Source organism: Pteropus medius, unplaced genomic scaffold (assembly GCF_902729225.1).
Source record: "Pteropus medius unplaced genomic scaffold, Ma_sr-lr_union100, whole genome shotgun sequence".
In the NCBI taxonomy this organism is placed as follows: domain Eukaryota; kingdom Metazoa; phylum Chordata; class Mammalia; order Chiroptera; family Pteropodidae; genus Pteropus; species Pteropus medius.
Genome location: NW_024340849.1, coordinates 44,932,518 through 44,955,005, shown reverse-complemented (window position 1 = coordinate 44,955,005; position 22,488 = coordinate 44,932,518). Strand labels below are relative to the sequence as shown.

At 35.4% G+C, this 22,488-nt stretch overlaps 1 protein-coding gene across 2 annotated transcripts in view; it reads left to right on the top strand.

Annotated features, from left to right (window-relative positions):
- Positions 1-1,562: 1,562 nt before the first annotated feature.
- The window catches only part of L3MBTL4 (L3MBTL histone methyl-lysine binding protein 4), a 285,078-nt gene continuing 264,152 nt past the window's right edge, over positions 1,563-22,488 (top strand). For both annotated transcript variants that reach the window (XR_005649230.1, XM_039845772.1), the window contains exons 1-2: positions 1,563-1,659; positions 13,095-13,149. Coding sequence is in view for 1 of the 2 variants with exons in the window: in XM_039845772.1 (XP_039701706.1) it covers positions 1,588-1,659; positions 13,095-13,149 (127 nt within the window). In the remaining variant the exon portion in view is untranslated. The remainder of the gene's footprint in view (positions 1,660-13,094; positions 13,150-22,488) is intronic.

The window sequence follows — 22,488 nt, the reverse complement described above, 5'->3', positions numbered from 1 at the left end:
GTCAGCTGTGAGCCAACTACTATCTAGACAATGGACAATAGGATCAGTAATTCACAATCCTTATCTTCAGGGTGCTTACAGTCTCATGAGGGGAGATATATCTACAAATAAAAAGAAAAGTAGTATAAAGTATTGAATGCTGTGGCAAAGATAACTACAGGTACAATGAATTTTACCTTAAGTAAGACATTGGTCCATTGCGAGTAATGTAAGCAAGGAAGGCTTTTCTGAGGGATGTGAAATCTCTTTTAGTTGAGTCATAAAGGATGAGTAGTAGAGAGAGGTTGAAAAAGGATGGGGTAGGTAGTAGGGAAGGTGTGACGAGGTTGAAGGACTAGCAAAAGTGTGGGGTTGAGAAGCAGTAGGCGCGTAGTGTTCCACAGGAGGGCAGGACCTGTGGGTGTACTAGAGCATTGGAGTTGATCAGGGAGTTAATAGGAATAGAGGGAGAAGATGAATTTAAGAAATGTGTAGTAGATTAAAAATCATCAGAGCCTGGTGACGGTGTGAGGTGTGATATAAAGGATGAAATGATGGTAACTCCTAGATCTCTGACTCAAAGTCAAGGTTGCCATTAGCCCAAAAGGTATCTTTGTTTGTATTAGGAAAAGATACATTTTCTTCCCAGAAGGCATAATAACAAGGTAGCAGGAGAAATGGTATGGGTGCAGAGCCCAAGGTAGATTTCAGTTTCCATTTGCTTATTAGCCTGGTGCTGTTGTGCAGTACACAGCTTAAAGAACTATAAAGGGCGGATATGGGCAAATGGATGGCCAGTGGTGTCATTAGTGCAATTAGGAGGAGAGCAGAACTGAGAGGCAGGGAGAGGGGAAATGATGAGCTCAGTTGTTAATATGTTCAGTTTGTAATATTTAGGGTCATTTGTTCAGGTGGAAATAACAGGAAAGAAGTTGGATATGTGATTCTACATGTTGATTGTATTTAAAATCATTCAAAGTGAATGACTTTTTGAATTAAAGCTGCAGTGGTACTTGTGTAATACCACTGATTGGTTCTCCAAAGTGGTTAACCTGCTCTATCAAAAGACTCATTTAAGTTTTCAAAGAATATTTACTACTGTTTGTGAATGTACTATAGAATGGTCATGATAAATTGGATAGGTAAATTTATTTTTTCTGTTCCAGATCGCTGTGCTATGCCTTATATGAGTAAGACCTCTTACCAAGAATACCTGTGTTTTGACAGTTGTGGACAATCAGACCATGTGAGTACAGAAGCTGTACAGGCAGATTGTGGTGAATCCTAACTGGTTAGATCAACTAAGTAAAACAAGTTTCATGATAGATAAAACCAAAAGATAATACCTTTTTTTGTGTGTGATATAAATTCTAGATAAGATAGAAAACTCACCTCTTTTCCCCATTAATTTATTATTATACTAGGGGCTATAAAATCAACAGTGTAATTTTTATGTCAGCTTATTTATCAGTATATTTATGGCAACCAATCATAAGTATAATTGAACACATTAATTTGTTTTTGTAATTCTAAAGGGACGAAAACCTCTCAACTTTTTATGTGGCACTATTTTGCAGAAAAACACTGTTAAGGAGTGCTCAAGTGGCAATGAAACAGCCCAACAGGAAGAGGAAGCTTAGTATGGATTCCAGAGAGCATTTGAATCAGAATGGATGCTTGGTAAGATGTCAGTTATTTGGGCCCTTCCTCATAGCTTGTGCTTACTCTGAGAATTCCCACTGTTGTATAGTTTGCATAACTACAATAGAAGTATTTTTTCAGTTACTTGAACCTGGTTGGTTCCAGTTGAGTTTTATGTGTAGTGGTATAGAATATAAGTGTCATTACTGTCTGGTACATTTGAAAAGCCATGACCATTTTAAAGGTGAAAGGAGACCTTTTCTTTTAGAGAGATGGAAGTAATTGATCATTGCCAAGTAAGGGACAGTGATTGTGTACTATAAAGGATTGTATTTGTCAGAGTTCTCCAGAGAATCAAAATCAGGAGTATTTGACAGTCCAGTGACAATCACTGTTCACAGTTTCTGTCCCTACTTGATAAAGATGAATTATATGTATATGTATATGGAGAGAGGTAGAGAGGGAAGGATGGATGGAGAGAGACAGAGAGACAGAGACTGATTTATTTTAATGAAACAACTCATGCAGTAATGGAGGCTGGCAAGTCTGAAGCCTACAGGGCAGGTTGAAAGGCTGGAGATCCAGAAAAGAGTTAAAAAGTTAATAGTGCAGTCTTGAGTCCAGAGGCAATCTAGAGGCAGAATTCTCTCTTCCTTGGGTGAAGTCAGTCTCTTTTCTTATAAGGCCTTCAACTGATTGGATTATGGAGGGTAATCTGCTTTACTCAGTCTACTGTTTAAGCGTTAATCACATTGTGACACTGTGACAGCCCGAGGGTATGTGCATCATGCCTCTAGTTAACCTGTACTGTTTCTTTATGATACCTTTTTGTATTCCTACAAATTTCAAGGTGGGCAGAAGTGAACAAGAGACCTCTGTGGTGACTATTTGGGGATTAGTGGGTCATTAGTGCATTCTCATTGTGATCCTCTCATAGGCTCTTATTATTTATTTGGGTGTGGGTTTGGGGGTCTTCATGTGGGTTGTGATTATACATTTATACATTATAGTTGGTGAAGTGACACAGTATTGTACATTCCTTGGTTCAATGCCAGGTGAGGAGTGGTTTGCTGAACTTCAGGCATTAAATGAGACACGTCAAGTGATAATGTGGTCCATGTTTGGTTTTAAGATGTTAAATATAGGTTTATTTGTCAAGCCAGAGAGCTGTTTCCTCAGGATCAGCCTCACTGGGAGGTGGGGTTGTTAATGTGGGGCTGAGGTTCAGTTTCCCTTGAGGTCCAGATTGGTTTCAGCTCATAGAACAGTGCCATGAGTTGGGTGCTTACTCTCTAAGACGTTGCTTCCCAGACTTGGGAAGGCATATATCTGTCCCAAGTTACATGAGGATGCCATTCTTCTCAGCACTTTTGCTTTGCTGTGTCATGCCCTCCAAGGAGACTGGGTATTTGATGTGTTCCAAGTTATTGGATATTGGTTCTCCAGCTGTGGTCTCTGGACCAGCAGCATCAGCATCATCAGGGGGTTTGTTAGAAATGCAAATCCTTATGCCCCACTCCAGACCTAGAGAATCAGATACTCTGGGGGTGAGGCTCAGCAATTTATACTTTTACCAAGCCTTCCAAGTGATTCTGATACATGCTCATATTTGAGAACCACTGTTCTAGAGAAACAGCTAGACATATCTTACCTAATAGTGCTATAGTTACAATCTGTAATGGCAGTTGCATATTTATTATTTTTAGTTTAATATTTGAGACCACCTCTTCTATCCAACATATTTTCTACCTTTTCTTAGTATCATTTCTTTTTAAATTATTACTGTTTTTTTCTGAGCAATTCAGTTATCTTTCCATACAACATGAATATTTAAACTTCTCTTCTTTATTGGCACAAATCCGTTTTCTCCTATAGCCCAACTTGATTTCTGATTTAATGCTGGAGCTTTAACCATTATTCTCATTCCACATTGGAATTTTCCTCTTTTGAACTCCAGAAGGGATCAACACTTACATAGGTATTTAGTGCGGTGCCTAGAGTAGCTGGGTTTCTTAAACTGTCTGTTTAATGGCATCTTCATGCAAATAAACTTCTTTGATCAATAGTCAGAAAATTACATTTTAAAGGATCATATAACTGAGTTTTGAGGTGTTTGGTGCATACAATTATTTTAAAAGATGTTCACATAGGATAATTGAAAATTAGGGTGAATTCTGCATTGCACTGTCAATTTGGAGCGCTTTGCCAGTTACAGTGTCCATTTTTATTAGGTGAATTTAATAGTTTAATGCAGTAAGCAGGTTCACACCTGTGGCTGCATTCACTGTGGAGAGAAAGGAGTTCAATCTTGTTTGAGTTTAAGTCACGAAAATCATGTTTGAATTTTGATTGAAATGGCAGTAACACCCTTTACTTTATGTATTACCCTTTGATTTTATAAGCAACATTTCCAATCAACTAAGGAAAATAACATTGGCAGGTAAAGCACATAAAACATCAAACTAATGAACAGTTGTGTGCTTTCTAAACATCTGTTTTTGAGACAGTAATTTAATATCTTAGAAATCTAATAATTTTCCGATGCTGATCTTAATATTTGTCAACGAATGTCTTCCTAGACTAATACTTTTTCAGTATATCTTCATAGAATTTAAAAAATATTTATATCTTTTAGTATATAGACACATAGTTAAAATAGTACAAAGTAGTATTAAAATAAGAATGTGAATTCTCTGTATACCCACTTAGACGCTAAACCCCAAGTTTTTTCCTAAAGGTATGACCACTTGTTACATTTTCTTGTGGCTCTATATAGAAATCAAAAACAGAAAGGAGCTAAAACCCCCCAAACCTTTTATACGTATATACATGCATACATAATACATACATACTTGCATACATGTATCCCAAATGGGATCACACTCTACTTCTTATTCTTTTATCTTACCTTTTTGCACTTAAGCATATATAACTTAGAGATTCAGATACCGTCATTGTTTTCAGTGGTACATAGTGTTTCATTCTGTGGCTGTACCACACTTTATTTAAACAGTGGCCTACTATAAACATTTAGGTGATTTTTATTTTTTGTTGTTACACACCATGTTACAACCAAAATTCTTACTCATATATCTTGATATACTTTTGTAGTTGATTGAGAAAATCTTACCAGCAGAATTGTTGTATTAAAGAATATGTGCATTTAAAATTTTGATAAGCCTTTAATACTATTCTCCAAAGAGATCACCTCAGTTTATACTTTCTGTAACAGCATCTTCAAGAGTGCCAGTTTTCCTTAGGATTTATTACACATCTTATATCTTTACTGAAATCTACCATGTGGGTGAACTTCCATTTACCGGCTGGTCTCCAGAATGCTGCTGCAGCTTTGAAGAGAGATGTTCCTGTTCCTGTTAGAGTCCTTAACATATTACGCTTTTTACAGTATCTAACACAAAAACAAGTGTCATTTTGGGTGCCATTTACTAGACTTTCTATCTACCACCTTTAGAATTGACTGGCAAAGTGTAGGCAAGTGATAATGGAGAAACTACGTTTCTTTTTCAAGGTGATTTCATTGATATTTGGTGTGTATGTGGGTGTTCTGGTCATAAAACCCCAAAGCATATGTACACTATAAAATTTCAGATTTCCTACATAAAATGCAAGTTTCCCAAATAAAAAAGAAAAGTTTATTTGACCATACAAAAATAAAAATATGGTCTTTAATTGTGTATATAAATATCTTCTACCAAATAAATGTTAGCAACCATTCTTCTTCTCTCTCTGAACCTCTTAAAATCTGTGAATTTACTAATTAGTGAATTATGAGCTTTGAGAAATAGAAATATAAGGCATTATTATCTAAAGGATCTCAGAATATTACTGAATAAAAGAGTGTTAACATATCAAATAATGTAATACAACTAAGTACTGAAGCACATTAGTGCTCTAGGGTACATCCAGCTGTCAGAGAAAAGTGAGATCATTAGGGGCTCGTATCTGACCTTGAAGGATGAAGAGTATATAGGATGTACATATTTAATGCTTTATTTAATTTAATAAATAAAAGTAATGCATATTTAATGCTGTTGTAACAAATGGCACTTAAATCTAACCTGGTAAAATGTAATATGAGAGAATACAACTTATTTTCATTTTAACATCTGGATGCTCTGTAGGCAATTAACCTTGAGAGATAAGAAAGTCGAAGGGTCATAGCAGAGATTGTCTGGGCCAAGGAAGCAGCATGAGCAAAGATATGAGTTGGAAGCAAATATGATATAGGTGATATATGATGAGATTATAATGATTTGTCTGACCAGATGTTGCTCTTGGCAGTTTTATAAAAGGAGAGTTGGGCTGGGGGTCAGAATATTTGGATTTCTGTCTTCTGGCTCTAGTGATAATTAGTTCTCTGACCAAGGACAAGTCCTTCACCAGATTGGGGCTCAGCTTCTTTGTCTATAGAGCAAGTGTCTTAGATCAGGAGATCTATAAGTGTCTAATATATCTAAGGTATCGTACATAAGAGATAGTAAGATGACTAGGGTCGATCTGGATGGCTGAGCTTAGAGGGTCTTGAAGGCAGAGCAGAGAAGTTATACTTGATATTGTAGCCACTGGATTTGATGTACTAACAGGAGGGGCCATGGTTGCCTTCAACTTGGGCATAATGTAATTATATCTATTTTTGTAATATCTTTGGATACATGTTGAGAAAATGTTTGGGGTGGGATTATTTTAGTTACTTATTTTTCAGTTGTTCTAATTTTTAAAAACCATTTTGTTGCCCCATACATGACTTGAGAACAGTTTGCATCAGTCAATAGAATTAATTTGTAGATGGAGGAACCATAGAAAGATGTTTTATAAAGCTATTTTAGATTTTTTTTTTTTGTATAAATCTTAGCAAATACTGTTTAAAAATATACCTGGGATTTTGTTTTTATTCAGATGGAGTGAAGCTACCAGATCAGGAGACAACTACCATTGAAAAGATTGTTTGTTACTCACATTTCCCAAGAGGTGGGGGCCATCACACCATGCAGGACCATATGGGGAGGGGCCAGAGTCGGTCAGGAGGCAGGCGTGAGGGGAAAACACAGGCAAAAACCTTTATTGTGTTTTTTATAGGAAGGATTTGACGAGACAGGGAAAGCAAGCTAAGTAGGTTTAGGGTTGGTTGGTTTGAGTAATTTGGGTGGTCTCTGGCTGTAGAGGCTTGTCTCTGTGCGTCGGGCACCTGGCCTTGGGGTGACTTAGGGCAGGAAGATAGTGTCTCAGACTGCAGAAGTCTAATAAAAAAGGTGAGTGGGGTATGGACTTAGGATTGGTTGGTTTGCTTATCAAATGCATGATCATAGGCAAGTTGTTTGCTCTCTAGGAATTAGCGGAACAATCCCACTCCTGTCCAAAAGCCCCCCAAATGTGAAAAAATTGTAAAATACAGAAAGTAAAGAACATGATTAATATAGATACTATAGAGAGATTTCATTCAGAGACTGTAGTTATATTATTGAGTATTCAAACAAAATGAGAACATTTCCTTCTCTCTGTCTGCATATGAATTCTAGTAGAACAATGGAAAGTAATGTTTTCCTGAATTTTTATCTGAAAAGTTGATTTTATTTATCTTCGGTTTGTATTCCACATTGCATCAGACCAAAAGAGAATTTCAAAGTGGACTTGAAACGGCAGGTGAAATTTGAATAGTAGTTTACTACTGGAGTCATTAAATAAGATTTCAGTGTTTTCTACAGTTCATGAAACCAGTAGATATCTATCACCTTCTGTTCTTATGGAAGAGGGACAGCAGGGTTCTCCAAAGTTCTCCATTGTTCTAGGGACTGGGTCTGACAGTGACAGAAAGAAAAGTGGCATTATCTCACAGTTCCAAGGTGATGACCTGAAACTGCCAAACACAAATCAGTGTGTGAAAATCCTTTGTTTTGCTTCCTTGTTTGGAATTCATAGGGAAATATAGACACTGATTAATTAGAAAACATCACTGCAACTTATAGTCAAAGTATATGATGCCTCCGGGGCCATCAAGGAGGGAGCAGAACATGAAATCATTTTGATGATTTTCCCACTTCATACTCTTCTCTTTCAAAATGATGGGTTTGAAATTGGTGAATGGAAATGTACCATAGCAGGGACTTATTTTATTCCTTAAACCATTATCTCCCATTTTTCAGAGCACTATTTTTTCCCCCAAAACCTTTATTTTCAGTTTTCAGAACTAAAGTTCAAAACCTGAGAAATTATAGTAATGGTTTCATTTTTCTCAATTCATATTGCTTTCAGTAAGTGTTCTGTCTGGGTGGATTAGAGAAACGACTAACTTTTGCCTTCTTTAAAAATGAATTCTCTATTCATTAAAAGTGTGAATTTATTACTTTTATGAAATAATTAATTAGCTCAGACAGAAGCAAAGGACATTAAAGCTAGCAGGGGCATTGGAAAACATTTATTCCAATTCCTTTGTTTTACAGACAAGAGAAATCAGGTCCAGAGATCATATGTCACGTGTTCACAGTTTCTCATAGCACTTTATGGATGGGATTGGGATTTGGTTTAGGTCACCTGACCCCAAATTCTGCAGTTTTCCTCCTCTATTGTATAATATTTGAAAATGTGTTCAAAATATGAAGTTAGTATATCATCAGATAAATGTAAATTTATTCTGAAATACATAATTATGATTTTTGGTGTGTATAACTATAACCTTGATCCATGTGGACATAAAGAGTTTGGATAATTTAACTCTGAAGTGAGAGGTAATTCATTTTTGTGAGGAATATGTTTCTTCTATCTAGGCAGAATTTCAGTAACAAAGAAGTGTGAACTAAACATCCTAATTCACTGAGTGACAGATAGCATATTATATATTTCTTCTTATATTTGAATGATAGTGATTATAAAAATGCTTTCATAGCTGTTGTGCTTACATAATCAACTCTTGAATACAGTTTCTTGTTACCATTTCAATTTTCTCAGTAGAACCTTTCTGAGAAGAGACTCATTATTTTGAATTATGTGAATTTCCCATGTATTGAATGGCTAAAGAAGGATGAAATTGGGGTGTAGAGCTACCATAGAAAATTAGATGTGATTCAGTTCATCATTTCACATGCAGTAGAATAGAGGCAGATAGGGTTGGGTTACTGCTTTCCCATGCCCAGCCCCTGCCTGGTACACGGTGGCCATGTGGCTCATCAGGTGGTCCATAGACCTTCTGCTGTAGCATTAGCTGGGGGCTTGTTGGAAACTCAATCTCAGGCCCCACTTCAGACCTACTAAATTAAGATCTGCAATTTAACACGATACCTAGGTGGCTCATACACATGTTAAACTTTGAGAAGCACTGGGTTATAGTACGTTTTATAAGGATGCTACCTTATTAATTGCACAAAGATATCCAGAATAGCTTTGGATGTGAAATCTACCAGGCAGAAAAATACTGTTCTTGAACCTTGCATTTATGCTTTCATTCAGCAAATTTTTGTATGTTTTGGGGGTAGAGTATGTTTTGGGGATAAAAGATGTTAAGACACTGTCTTCAGTAAACTCATCAAAGCAAGTAAGAGCAATAAGACAGATGATGGTAGTGCAATGTGGTAGGCCCAATAATAGAGATTTGTATAAGCTATTTCCAGGCTTCAGAAGGTTACCCAACTTAGCATGGGTGGAGGAGTTAGGAGGAAGTAGGATCAAAGAAAGCTTTCTGAGCTGACTTCTAGAGGATACATAGATATGTATTAATTTTGCATTGCTACATAACAAATTACTACAAATTTACTTCAAAATGGCTTCAAATGCCCATTTTATAAAAATACTTAATTCAGTTAGAGTTTTAAGTATTTTTCTTACTTTCCCCTCAGAATTCTTTCACTAGAAATTTTGGTCATTTGAGATAAGTTTCTTCAGGCAATAAATACAAATAGGCAGGCCAACTTAATATTTAAATCTGGATACATTCTTAGCAATTTGAAATATGGCAAAAGAACTGTAATAGCTACTATTGAGAGTCTACCATGAGTTATGTGCTATAATAAGAATTTACCTCTGGATCTCTAATTCTTAAAATGATCCAGTAAAGAAGTTACTATTATCTTCAAGACACAGATTAGGAAACTGAGGCCTGTAGAAATTAAATCATTTGCCCAATGTCATAGAACTAGTGAGGCAGAGTGGGTATTTGAACCTTTCCTGTCTGACTCTAAAACTTACACAGAAGCAGAACTCTCTTATTGCTTGTAAAACACTAACTAGCCTACGAAGCACATTAAAACACAAAGCTGTGATTACTAAAACAATGTGGCACTGGTACTAGAATAGACAGGTAAACTAAAGAAGCAGAGAAGAAAAGCCAGAAGTGAGAGTAAACACACATAGAGTTTAGTGTATAGTACACATGTCCTAGACCGATGGGGAGGAGGAGGACTATCCAGTAAGACTCCCTGGGCAAGAATACTATGGTTTTTATAATCTGGCAGCAGAGAGAGATTTTCTGTTATTCAAATCGAGAAGCCATAAAAGAAAATTTTTACAGTTTTATTTGTTAAATGAAACAAACAATAAAAATCTCTACATAATAAAAATACCATAAGAAAAGTGAAAAAGAGAAATGACAAATTGGAAAAAATAAAAAATGTATCTCATATTATAGAGAAAGGACTAATCTTTCTGATTTATTAAGACCAAAAGATGAATAATCATTCCAGCAGAAAACTGGACCAAGTATGTAAAGAGATATTTCATAGAGAACTACAAGTGGCTTTTAAATATATGAGTGATCTTCAACTTCCCTATAATGAAACAAGTGCAAATTAAAACTATAGTAACATATAATTTTTCACTTGCCATCTTGGCAAAACCCCCAAAATTTGATAACATACCCTTTTAGCTAGAATGGGAAAATAGGCCCTGATCTGAGGCCGTGGGTTGGTCAGTGGGGCAGCTCATGTGGGACCTGACTTGGTGGTACGTTTCAGCAGGAAAACACGAGTCCCTACTCCTGAGAAGTCATTCCAGATACATCCTTACACATATGCACAATGACATATGTGCTAGTTTTTCACTGCAGTTTTATATTATTGGAAAAAACATAGGAAACAACCTAAACATTCATAAATCTGAAAACAGTTACAGAAACCATTTACTATCCATTTGGGGATGTGAGGATGATCTGGCTGCGACATCTGTCACCCCATTGATCACCAGGGTTGATTCTGCTGATCTGGCTGGCTAGGTGGGTGTCCCCTTCCTTCCTCACCGCTCCATGTGCGTCCCTCCTGAAGCTGAGCGCTTGGTTGAAGAGGATGACCTTCCCCAATAGAGGAGAGGATCGTTTTTCAGTCAAGTGTATACAAGTAGCTGCGCTCCCCTGCTAGAACCTCTAAACAAGCTCTCAAGGTCCATTTGTAGGAAAACGTAAGGCGGTCAAGCTTCCAAGACGCCAGACATATCCAAATGAAGCGCTGCATGTGGCAGTCTGCCTTTCTAAAAAAAGAAAAAAATATATATATATATATTTATATATATGTACTTATGTATATGCATATATGTATATATATGTATGTATGTATATGTATATATGTGTATATATGTATATAACCATTCAGTGTAATACTGTGCAGCTATGAAAAAGAATAGGACTGCTCTTTGTAACCCTATAAAATCTCTGAGGTAATTTGTTAAGTGAAAAGAGAAGTAGAAAACAGAATTATGATATGATACATTTTGTGTACAAGAACAAGAAAATAATATATATACATATTTCTTTATATTTTTATAAAGAAAACTTTGCAAGGATATATTAGAATATAATAAAAGTAATTACTGGATGGAGGTATTATGAGTTGGCCAGATGAGGGAGGATAGGTAGGAAAGTTTTCATTGTATAATTTGTTATTAATATACATTTTTACCTTGAACCATATGAAGTGAAAAATTAAATAATGTGTACAGAAAGATGCCAACTAAGACATTTCAAGGAGTCTATCACACTCATTTATATATGGCTATATAGGCAGATGGAAACCTGATACAATCATCTTTAAACTGTTGGTTTGCCTAACCCATCAATAAAGACACTTTAATTACATATCTTGATATTTGTTTACTTGAAAATTACATGATTTACTATTATATAAATTATTTTTGTACCCTAAAGCCATAGACTAAAAAAGAAACTAAAAGTGTATAGTATAAAAATGAAATAAATAGTATTTTTTAACAGTTAAAAACCAGTTTGCCTTCACTAAAATATTAATATGCATGATTCTTTTTTGAAAGCTTGATTCAGAGCTTTCTGTTACCATTATCTAAAGTCTATTTCTAGATTTGGTTTTATTGGTTGTCATCTCTAAGATCACTGACCTTTCTGGTTGGTCTAGAACTGAGGGGTCCCTCAGGAGTGGGATTTAAGCGCTGTGACCAGGTCTGTCCTGAGCAAACTGGGACAGTCAGTCACTGTAGTCATAGCTTAAGAAGATGTATCTCAAAAATATGGAGGAATGAACTAAAGAAATGATTGTTGGCCAAACTTAACAAATTATGATACTCATTTTTCAGCATCACCCATCCATTTTTTAAAGGTTTTTGTATATTCCAGCTGCTGAATTTTTACCTTCTCTGATGACAATCAGTTTTTTGGGGGGGAACTAACCAAAAGTATTGCATATTTCTATGTCCAAAAGTGATTTCAAAGCCTACTAAAAGCCTTCATTTGGAAACTCCATTCCGCAGTTTTTAAGTGTAGTACAGTTGTTTAGAGTTTTTATAGAGGGAATACATTGTTTATGGCCATGAAATTATGTAAATAAAACATGCATCTAGATACCCATTAACAAATGCTCTTTGCTACTGTATCTTTCAAAAATGAAGTGATTCCCTTAGTCTTTGTTAAATGGCTAGCTTTCCTTCAAGATTGCTATGAGAGTGTGACTGATGAATTGCTTGCTCCATGGAGAGAAGCTCTGCCTTCTTGTTAGTTGCTTGTGCTGTTCATCATAATCAGTCTGTGATTTCTTTCCAGGAATCTTTGAAATCTTTCGACCATTCTTTGGAGGTCAGTTTGGCTAAAAGTAGATAATGTCACCTTAACTGAGTGTTATAAATTATAGTAGATCCTGGTAGGCTGAAAGCAAAGGTAAGAAGAGGGGCTTGGCTCTGGTGCGCGATACGCCTCTCCCATCAGCCTGCCTGTTGCGTGACTTCAGTTTCAGGGATCGCTTCAGGGAGCTGCTCTTGTCAACCTCAGTATGAACTGTTACTGAACCTTACTTTCTATCTTAGTAATAAAGGGTTCTTCCCACATCTCAGTGGATTGTGGAGTGCCCCTCCTGGGGTTCTTATACCCACTTGGAGGGCACTAGCTCCTCATGTATTGTCCCTTTCATTACAGAGCTTTTCAAGGCTTGGCTTCCTGCAAACGGAAAAGTTAGTTTTTGGTGTTTTAAACAATATACAAAAATACGGTCTAAACCACGTTTTCTGTGTCCTAGGAGCAAGCCGAAGAAGAAAAGAAGCCCAGGGATGGTGCAACTCCTTTGAGTCATGGTAATTACCACCGTCCTTTACAGTTGTAGTTCACAGTGAACAGATTTTATTAGATAGCTTTAGTTGTTTTAGGTTTATTAAGTCTATAATAATAGTATTATCTATTAATAGCCTGTTAACGTACTCTTCTGTAGACTGTATCAGTGTCATCTAAGATTTTCAAATATATACATCAAGAAAAAGTCTGAAGCTCTTATCTCATTTATTTATTTTTAAAAAACACTTTAAGTAAAAATTTTTGATTTGTAAACTTTCCCAGAGAACAAGAAAATAAGAGATGCTACTTAGTTTATTTATAATTCTTTGCCTGAGCTTTTTCCAGAAAGCTTTAATCTTCTAATGATTCCATTTGTACTCTTCTGTTGAAGCTATGTTTTAGAGGAGATTGTACATTTACTCTTAGATAAATATTTCCTCATTATGGTTATTAATACATCAATAAGTTTTAGATAACAGCTTTTTAATATTTAGTTAGTTCTCTGATTCTTTAAATTTAATTCAACAAATGCAGATGCTATTTCCTTGGAATATATATTCCATATATTTTGTGATCATTGCTATACAAGCAGACAACTGTTATTAAATTTTCTGTAAAATGTAATTGAATGTCCAACGTTTGTGTTATTCTCCATAGGAAGGAAGGATATAAATTGGATAATTTTTTTCTAATGATATTTTAAAGCATCTTAAGTGCTTGTTGATAAGTTTTTTAATAATAGAAAAAAACTAAAAATACCTGGAAAAATGGCAAACGAGAAGTGAGGTTTTTAAAGACTATTTTATATTGCTTAGTCTTGGGACGCAGTATTGAAAATTTGTAGTCTTCTACTTAAATTATTTTTAAAATAAAGTTATTTCTATTAAAAGAAAACTATGCTGCTTTAAATTTCTCTTCTTCTCTTTCTGCCTCCCCAGTCCCATCATATTCTTTGCTGAAAAAACAAAATAGAATGTGGTAATTTGATAATTATGTAATCTGATGTTCAACTCCATTGAAATACACTTCAGTCATGCAACACTGGAATTCCAGAAATAAATTTAGACTGTGCCTGACCCTAAAAGCAGGTTTTTTTTAAACATTTTTTTTTTCTTCTCGGAGAGGATGTGATTTATTTTGTTGCTGTTTCGTCCCTGCAGATATATTTTCACACTAATGTATATTATTTTAGATTCTCATATTCTGTTGTTGAAGCATTGATTCTACAAAAGGGAAGGCAGAGTGAAGGCAGCCATTAAAAAATGTTCTTTAAAATTAAGATTTTTTAAAAAAAGTAATTTAGTATTTTTTTCATCATAGCTGAGTATGTTCATCTTAAATAGTTTTTTCAGTTTTAAGAGAAAGCAAACTTATTGCTGTTGTTCTTCCATGGTCAGATTTGTTTTACAGTTAGTGATCCATTCAAAAAGTTTCACTTTGTGATTTCTTCTTCTCCAAACCTGCTAATGTTGTTGTTGTTTTCCCAGCTGTAGAACATAGCTTAGTGTTTAGAAGGATGAGATATGGTTTGTGTATACAGATACTACAAACTGCTAGTTGAAATTCAAATTGAATTATTGGAGGGTCTTTTGAGGTAATTTATATTTTTACCACTTTTGGTGGGATAAAGGGAACTATTCCCTATTGCCTATAGGTCCTGGAAATTTTTCTTTTCATAGTTTAATCTTTTGTGTAGGCTGCTTGCAAAACAAGAGATTTAGTCATTTACCTTATGTCTTAAAAATAATAGCAAAAAGAAAATGAAATTATGCACACATACATAATTATATGTGAACATAAAATTATATTGAAAAACACTCAAATCTTGGTAATAATTTTACAACAAGCAAGGCTTTTCTTTGGAAATCATTACAAAATAATTTATTGAACACTCAATCTGTGCCACTAACATTGACCCCTGGGTTCCAGATGATGCAGCTTTGAGAGGTTGTTTGATTTAGTTAGGGTAAACTTAACTCATCAGTAGAAGATCCAGGATTTGAACCCCCATCTAGCAAGTTCTAAAGCCTATGTACTTTCTATTCTGTGTTCTTTCTACTTTAACATCCTCCCTTCTTTGTGGCTATTAAAAAAACAAAGGTAGGAAAAAACCCGGGGTTTTGCTTAGAAATGGCATGGGGAAAGTAACTGCTGATAATTAAAGTATTAATGGTTTCTACTATAGCTTCTGTGTCCTTGGGGACTGCCTGAACTAGATTTTTCTTGATATAGTCATGCACTGAGATTAATTCTTTTTGGTTCTTTTGGAAACTCTGTGAGCTAAATTTTTCCTGGTGATTCAATAAAATTTAACAGCTGTCTTAGATACCCCTAAGAGAAGGATTATCTCAGTATTAATTGTTAATAATTATGTATGATTGAAGTTATAGAATTAGTATTGTCAATTACTATGTAATCCCAAACCTATATATTTGAAGTCTCCAAAATAAAAATACCTGATTTCTTCAACTGGACAAGTGATCTGGCATTTCCCCTTCTAAATTTTAAGTACTCTTTTTAACTAAAGGTAATATTTGTTTGGTTGAATGTTAGGACAGTGAGGTCTTTATAAACATAAAAAACAAGAAATTATAAAGGAAATGAGATGTATACTCATACAAATTAAACTATACGACAAAGAACATCATAATAAACAAAAGTAAAATGGAAATGATAAACTAGTAAATATGTGCCACAACTACAACTTTCAGAAAGTCCATAGTAGATAAAGGAATTAGAAAAAAATAATCAGATACACTAAGATCTCAGTGCAAAAATAGGCAAAGGGAATTAGCAGGGAATTCATGGAAGAGGACATAAAAATGGCTAAAAATGTATGTATTCACTCTCACTAGGAAGAAAGATATATAAATTTAAAAATAATGATGAACATTTTTTAACCTACCAAATTAAAAACAATTTTAAAGATGCTAATAGTGCTTGCTGGGACAGAGAAGACTGGGTCTCAGTACACTGGTACTCAAAATATAAGTTGGCACTATCATTTTGGAAGACATATCCATAGTATTTATCAGAAGTATTAACATGTATTTCAACTCAGAAACTCAGGTTTTTGGAATTTCTCTTAATACAATAAGCATTAGCTTTCAATTCATTTATATCATATTCATGGTACTACTTATTAATGTATAAAAGTTGGAAGTGATCTAAGTATCCAAGAAGTTTGGAATAGGTAAAGCATGGTGGTCCAAATGTGTGCAGGCAACTGTGCATTCACTTAAATGCTTTAGAAGAACTTTAAATTACATGGAGGGAAAGCTTATAAAATACTAAGAGAAAAATAAAACCCAGGGAATTAGTCTTGGTGGTTGAAAAGAATCACATATCTATTAAAAGAAAGATGTTTATAATTGTTATCTCTAAATTACGAGATAAAAAGTATATTTTCTATAATTTCCAAGGGTTTTTTACAATTAGTATGTAATCATGTTACAGTCAGACAAATTAAAAAAACATAAATTCATAAAATCCTGAACACTAAAAACTTCAATTTGTAGAATGAAGGGATTATTGGAATATCTGTCTTTAGATTTCTTTCTTTCTTTCTTTTTTTTTTTTTTGGTAAGTAAACTTTTTTGGGGGAATAATTTTAGATTTAGAGAAAAGTTGCAAACATAGTACAAAGATAGTCCTGTATGCACTTTACCCAGTTTCTCCTGATGTTAATATCTTATGTGACCGTAGGACATTTGTCAGAAATAAGAAATTTGCATTGGTACATCAGTATTCACTAAGCTTCAGTCTTTATTCAAATTTCACTAGTTTTTCTACTAATGTCCTTTTTCTGTTCCAAGATCCAGTCCAGAATTCACTTTGCATTATTGCTGCATGTATTTCTTTTACCAGAGTCTCTCGTCTTGTTCTCTCATGGTGAAAATCGCCATTCACATCTACTTTTCTTGAGTTCTACAGTATTTCTTTACTTGTCATCAGCTCATCCTGTCCCCACCAGCTGGCATACCGTTCCCCTGAAACTACTCTTGTTTAGCTCACTAGTGCCTCAGTGATAGTCACTTTTTGTTAATTGAATGGAATAAGGGACCTCCCAAATCAGTGGAAGCTCTCGTGCTCTTATTTTTCTTACTTTTTAGATTTAGACATTTGAACTGAACTCTTCTTTGCTCAGTCCGCTTCAGTAGCACTGTCATTGACCTGTAGTCAGTCAGTCAGTCTAGAATCCTGGAGACATTTTTGATTCTTCCCTCTCATTTACTCCTGATCCTTGCCAAGCAATTATCAACTTTACTCATCCTTGATATCTCTTAAATAGTATCTCCCAACTTAGAGCTGTCCCTAGTCACTTTTTAGTTGTTCAGTTTTTTTTTTTTCATACTTGTTCTTCCCCAACTAAAATTTGTCTGAAATTCTGTTAGTAGAGTGCCTCCTATCTTTTCTCTGGAATGTCATTAGAGGCCTCTCACCAACCAGCACTTGCCTGTAATGTACCACCCCACTCCCTACATTTTGTTCCAGTCAAATAGAACAGTCTAGAACTTGAGTAATTGGCTCTTTCAGAACCTCATTATCTTCTCTGTTTTCCTTATTTTCTAGTATTTTTCTCTCTCTCCTATTTTTTTCTCAGCCTATTATAGGACATTTGGTATTTAAATATTCTGTATATCTCCCACTTTAAAAAAGGCATACAAATCAGGTCCAATCTGACCAAGAGGATCTATTGTTTTGTATACGGAAGTAATAATTTACCTGAAGCTCTGAAGTATTATTTAGCTAAATGGTCTAAAAAAGAATCAACACAGCTTTCAGTAGTGCGTAACTAACTTTCAGGGAGTAGTTTCTGTGCTGGAGATGTGGCTCAGTAAGTGATTCTGAAAGACTCAAAGATGGCCCCTTGAGCATCATCCCTGGAGTCTTTCATTAGAGTAACTAGTTTACTTCCTGGGTGTAATGACAGAAGTACTTTCTTGCTAAATAATTATGTGTCAGTGGAACTAATGTCTGTGTTTTTAATACTTTGTGAGAGATCTGTTTATTCCCACCAAGATAATTTCTTACCTAAGAATGAATATCAACATCAGAAAAGGGAAAACCAAATTGATTTACTTTAGTCAATTCTTACTATTATAGATGGCAATCACTGTCATTAAATCAGTTAAATATTTAGGCATTTGGATACTCTGAACCTAAAGAATTACATTTTCATTAACCAACGAAACTGTCGCTGAGGTATAAGCAGTGGACTTCTTTCTAAGTGATGAACATTCTTTGAGGAGATTTCAGTGATTGAAGCATCTACATGCACTTTAACAAAAATACTACTCTGTAACAAATAGTTTTCAGTATATATTTTAAAATTATTTCCTTGCTCTTGATACTGACTTATAAAGGAGTTAATCTTTGAATTTAATTGAGTTAGTTGCCAAACCTCTACTATAGTATTTTGTGACTTCTGGGTGAATTCGTGTTGGTGTGAGTATAATACTCTCACAAAGGAAAGGAGCACATTTGTTTTCTTTCTAGTCAGTCAGCAGATGATATCAGTGAATAAAACTTGTATAAAGCACAAAGATAGGGCAAGAACCTGTATTCATAAATCCTTTGTTTTATAAAGACCATTTTTATGGGCCATGTTGAATTCTTTATAACGAAAGCAGACATCATATTAAAAATTTTACCTCATTAAAGAATTTCCTGAGAAGCCTTATTTATGTTCTCAAACCATCCTGCAGAGGAGCCTGTCTGTCTAAAGTCAGCACTAAATCCTACTGCATCTGTCATTAGAGGTCCCTGATGGATAATAAGAGTATTGATCCTTGGAAAGGGGACTGAGTACCCTGATTTTTAGATTGATTTAGCGAAAGAAAATGTCACTGAGCAGCCCTTAGTTCCAGCAGACACATCTGTGAAGCCTTCATGCGTTGCAGGCCTAGCAGAGCTCCCCTGCTCCTCATTCCGTTCATAAAACCAGAGATTTGGTGCATTTGAGGTTGGACCAAAGTATTCTTTCCACTAACATGCTTTGCTCTCTTAAAGCATGTTTGATCTTTAGTTCATCGTAATTACCTTTTGCTACTGAGATTAAAGCTGCTACTTAGGGGGCATTTCAGTATTCGTTTGCACCTAAACTTTTATGTGAAATATTTTATTTGGACTATGGGCTTATTTTGACATGACTATTTTGAATGGCTGCTTCATTTCCCTGTGCTCTTTTAGCACTGTAGAATGAAAGTATTCTTTTCTAAATACATTTTTTAAAAATTTGAAACTATATCAAACTTATAGAAAAGTTGTAAGTATAGTACAATTTTTTTTTCCTGAATTAGAAAATAAGTTACCAACCTGGTAGCTAATCCTCCCCAAATTCTTCACTATGTATTTCCTACAGACAATAACGTGAGCTGCACAAGTACGGTGCAGCCATTTAAAGCAGGAAATTAATATCCATACCTTACTGCCATCTAAGCTTTGAGTCCCATTCAGCTTTCACCATTTATCCCAATAATGCCTTTTATGTGAAAGGATCCAATTCATAAACTGTGTTGATTTAGTTGCCCCAGCTCTTCATTCTCTTCAGTCTCGACCAGTTCCTCAACCTTCCAAGGACTTGTACAACATTGACACTTTGAAGATTAAAGGCCATTATTTTGTAAATGTCCTTCATTTTGGGCTTGTCTGTTTTGTCATGATTGGATTTAGGTTATGCGTCTTTGGGGGAATATCACAGTAGTAATACTTTTTTTCTTCTCGTGGCATCCTATTAGATGGCATATGATTTTGACTAGAACTGTTTCTTATAACTTTTACCTTTTGGTTAAAGTGGTGTCTTTTCTCCACTGTAAAGTTACAATTTTTTCTTTGGAATTAATAAGTGTTTTATAGAGAGGTAATTAGAAGCTATAAATATCTTATATTTCACCAAACTTTTCTTTCCTTCCTTCCCTCCTTTCTTCCTTCCTCCTCTTTTCTTTCTTTTCTTTCCCTCCCTACCTCTTTCTTTTCCTTTCCTTTCTTTTCTTTTCTTTTTCTTTCTTGACTTATGGCTCCTTATTTTATTCATTAGATTTTAATCAATTTTTGTCATTATTTTGGTGCTCAAATTGACCTTACTTTGGCCAATAGGATCCCCTTCAAGTTGGTTTTGGTGTCTTTTTGAAATATCTCCCTTATTCTTTGAGTATAATGTATTTTCTGGCATAAAAAGTGTTAGGCTCATCTTGTGCTCCCTCTGCCTCAGACTTTGAATCAGTAATTTCTCTAAAAAGCTAGGGTTCTTTTTCATGGTTGGGGTTAAGTGTGTTTGTTGGTATTAGCTGCCATTGCTTCCAGGCCCTCTCAGTGGAAAAGGATAAGGAATATCTGTATGTTCATATACACATATTTACAAACATACAACTTTATATATTATGTATATATATATACACACATGGTTTATATCATATATATATCTGAATTCACAGCGAAACCTTCAATTTCAATCTGATCCTGCAGATTCACTCTAGTTTTCTCCTTTTATATATTGGAACCTTGGTCTTTAACAGTAAGAAATGTGGCTCTTGTTATTCTGACTATATTGATTTATTTGCTAAATCCCCCCCTATGTAATCATTCCCTCATCGCTGCCACTGACTTGTCCCACTTAGGCTCTACCATCCTGGGTGGCCTCCCCTCAAGCTTATTTGCTCTGATAGCAGGTCACCCATCTGTAGGATGCCTTCTTTACCCTAAAACTGGGCTTCGATACTCTGTACCAGGCTTCCCATCCAGGAGGTGCCCTCCTTGGATTCTAACTGACTCCCCACTCTGGGTTACTCACCCAGGTGTATGCCCAGGAAACACCTTGTTTTAGATTCATTCATTCATTCATTCATTCATTCCCTGCTCTGTACCACTCCACCACTTGTGGTGACATGTCCCTCACCCTGCCAGGTTGTGATTACTCTGTGTTGGATTTCCCCATGTGCAAATATTTTCCTTAACTGCTCCCTCCACCCACATCCTCCCAAATGGATACCTACCTTGTTCTGTCCCTCATAATGGCTTCAGAAGGGGAAGGGAAAGGCAGAAAGGGAGGAAAGAAAAGGAGAAGGAGAAGTCCAGGAGGATGAGGAAGAAGAACATAGTTCCCTTCTTAAAGAAGAGAACAGAAGAATGTCTGAAGCAGGAAAAAGAAAAAAAGACTGGGTGGTGAGGAGTTTGTGGTGTCCTGCTTATGTCTTCCAGCTGTCTGAAGGGCACGTGTCAGTGGATAATGGTTGAGGCTTCTATGCATCAGGGTAATTACTGTGTTGAGTCATTTGACAGGTCCACCTTTCTGTGTAAGGGGTACTTTCTTATTTCACTGTGTACTTCAGATCGAAATTGAACTGTGAATCCTCATTCTCCCAGGTTCTAATGCTGCTTTCCTCCATTGCATTTTAACATAAATTTCAAAGTTGTGAAGCACAGAGGAAGGTCAAGTATGACAGTGGTGTTTTGAATCTGGATGCCCAGGACCAATGTGGGTCTGACGCTGGGGCTTCCCAGAGAATGCGTTTGATTTCCCTCAAAAGCCTGAAAGAGATAGGGATTGGTGATTTGTTCTGCTGCTTTGCCAAAGTTATTAGTTGTTTTAGTGCTTAAGTGCAAAGTTGCATTTGCATGATAGCTCATTTTACTTGGAATACTCACGATTAGATTCTTATTTTTCTACTGATTTCTATATGTATAATTGAACCCTGTGTTTAAAAATAAAAGCAAAACACCTTTCCTCTAAGACAGCACCTAATTCCTAGTGGAGACGTTGCAGTGCAGTGAGTAGAAACGTACTTGATGCACAGGCCAGGAACACACAGGCAGGTAGAGATAGATGGGTAGTTTGGGCCTTGGGCATTCAGCCATAGATTTTTTGTTTTAAGCCCAGGGTAAATGTTATCTTTTAGAAGTCCAAACTTTTAGTTATTCTTTCTGAATGACTTTTTAAAAAAAATATTTTAAAGGAAGTATAGAGTGTGTGCTTAGAATCAAGTGGACCTTGTTTGAATTTTGGTTTTGCTGCTTAACTGGTGGCATGACTTCCAACGAGTTATTTAACTTCTCTAAGCCTCAATTTCCTTGACTATGAAATGGGAATAATAGGTAATATCTCTTACCCCATAAAATTGTCAGGATTAAATGAGAAAATGTTTATAATATGTGTGCTCAACTAAGGGCATTTTTTTCTTGAACAGCTTAAATAAAGAATTTATTTTTTTATTAATTAAAGAATTAGTTTTTTAAACTAATTAAAGAATTAGTTTTCCTAATTTGGGGGTTCTTTATGGCAAAGGCTCTGACATTTTGCTTAAGAGATTCCTAAAGGACTGTTTTAAAACTGTTTATTCTAGAGCATTAGCATTAGGTGAAGC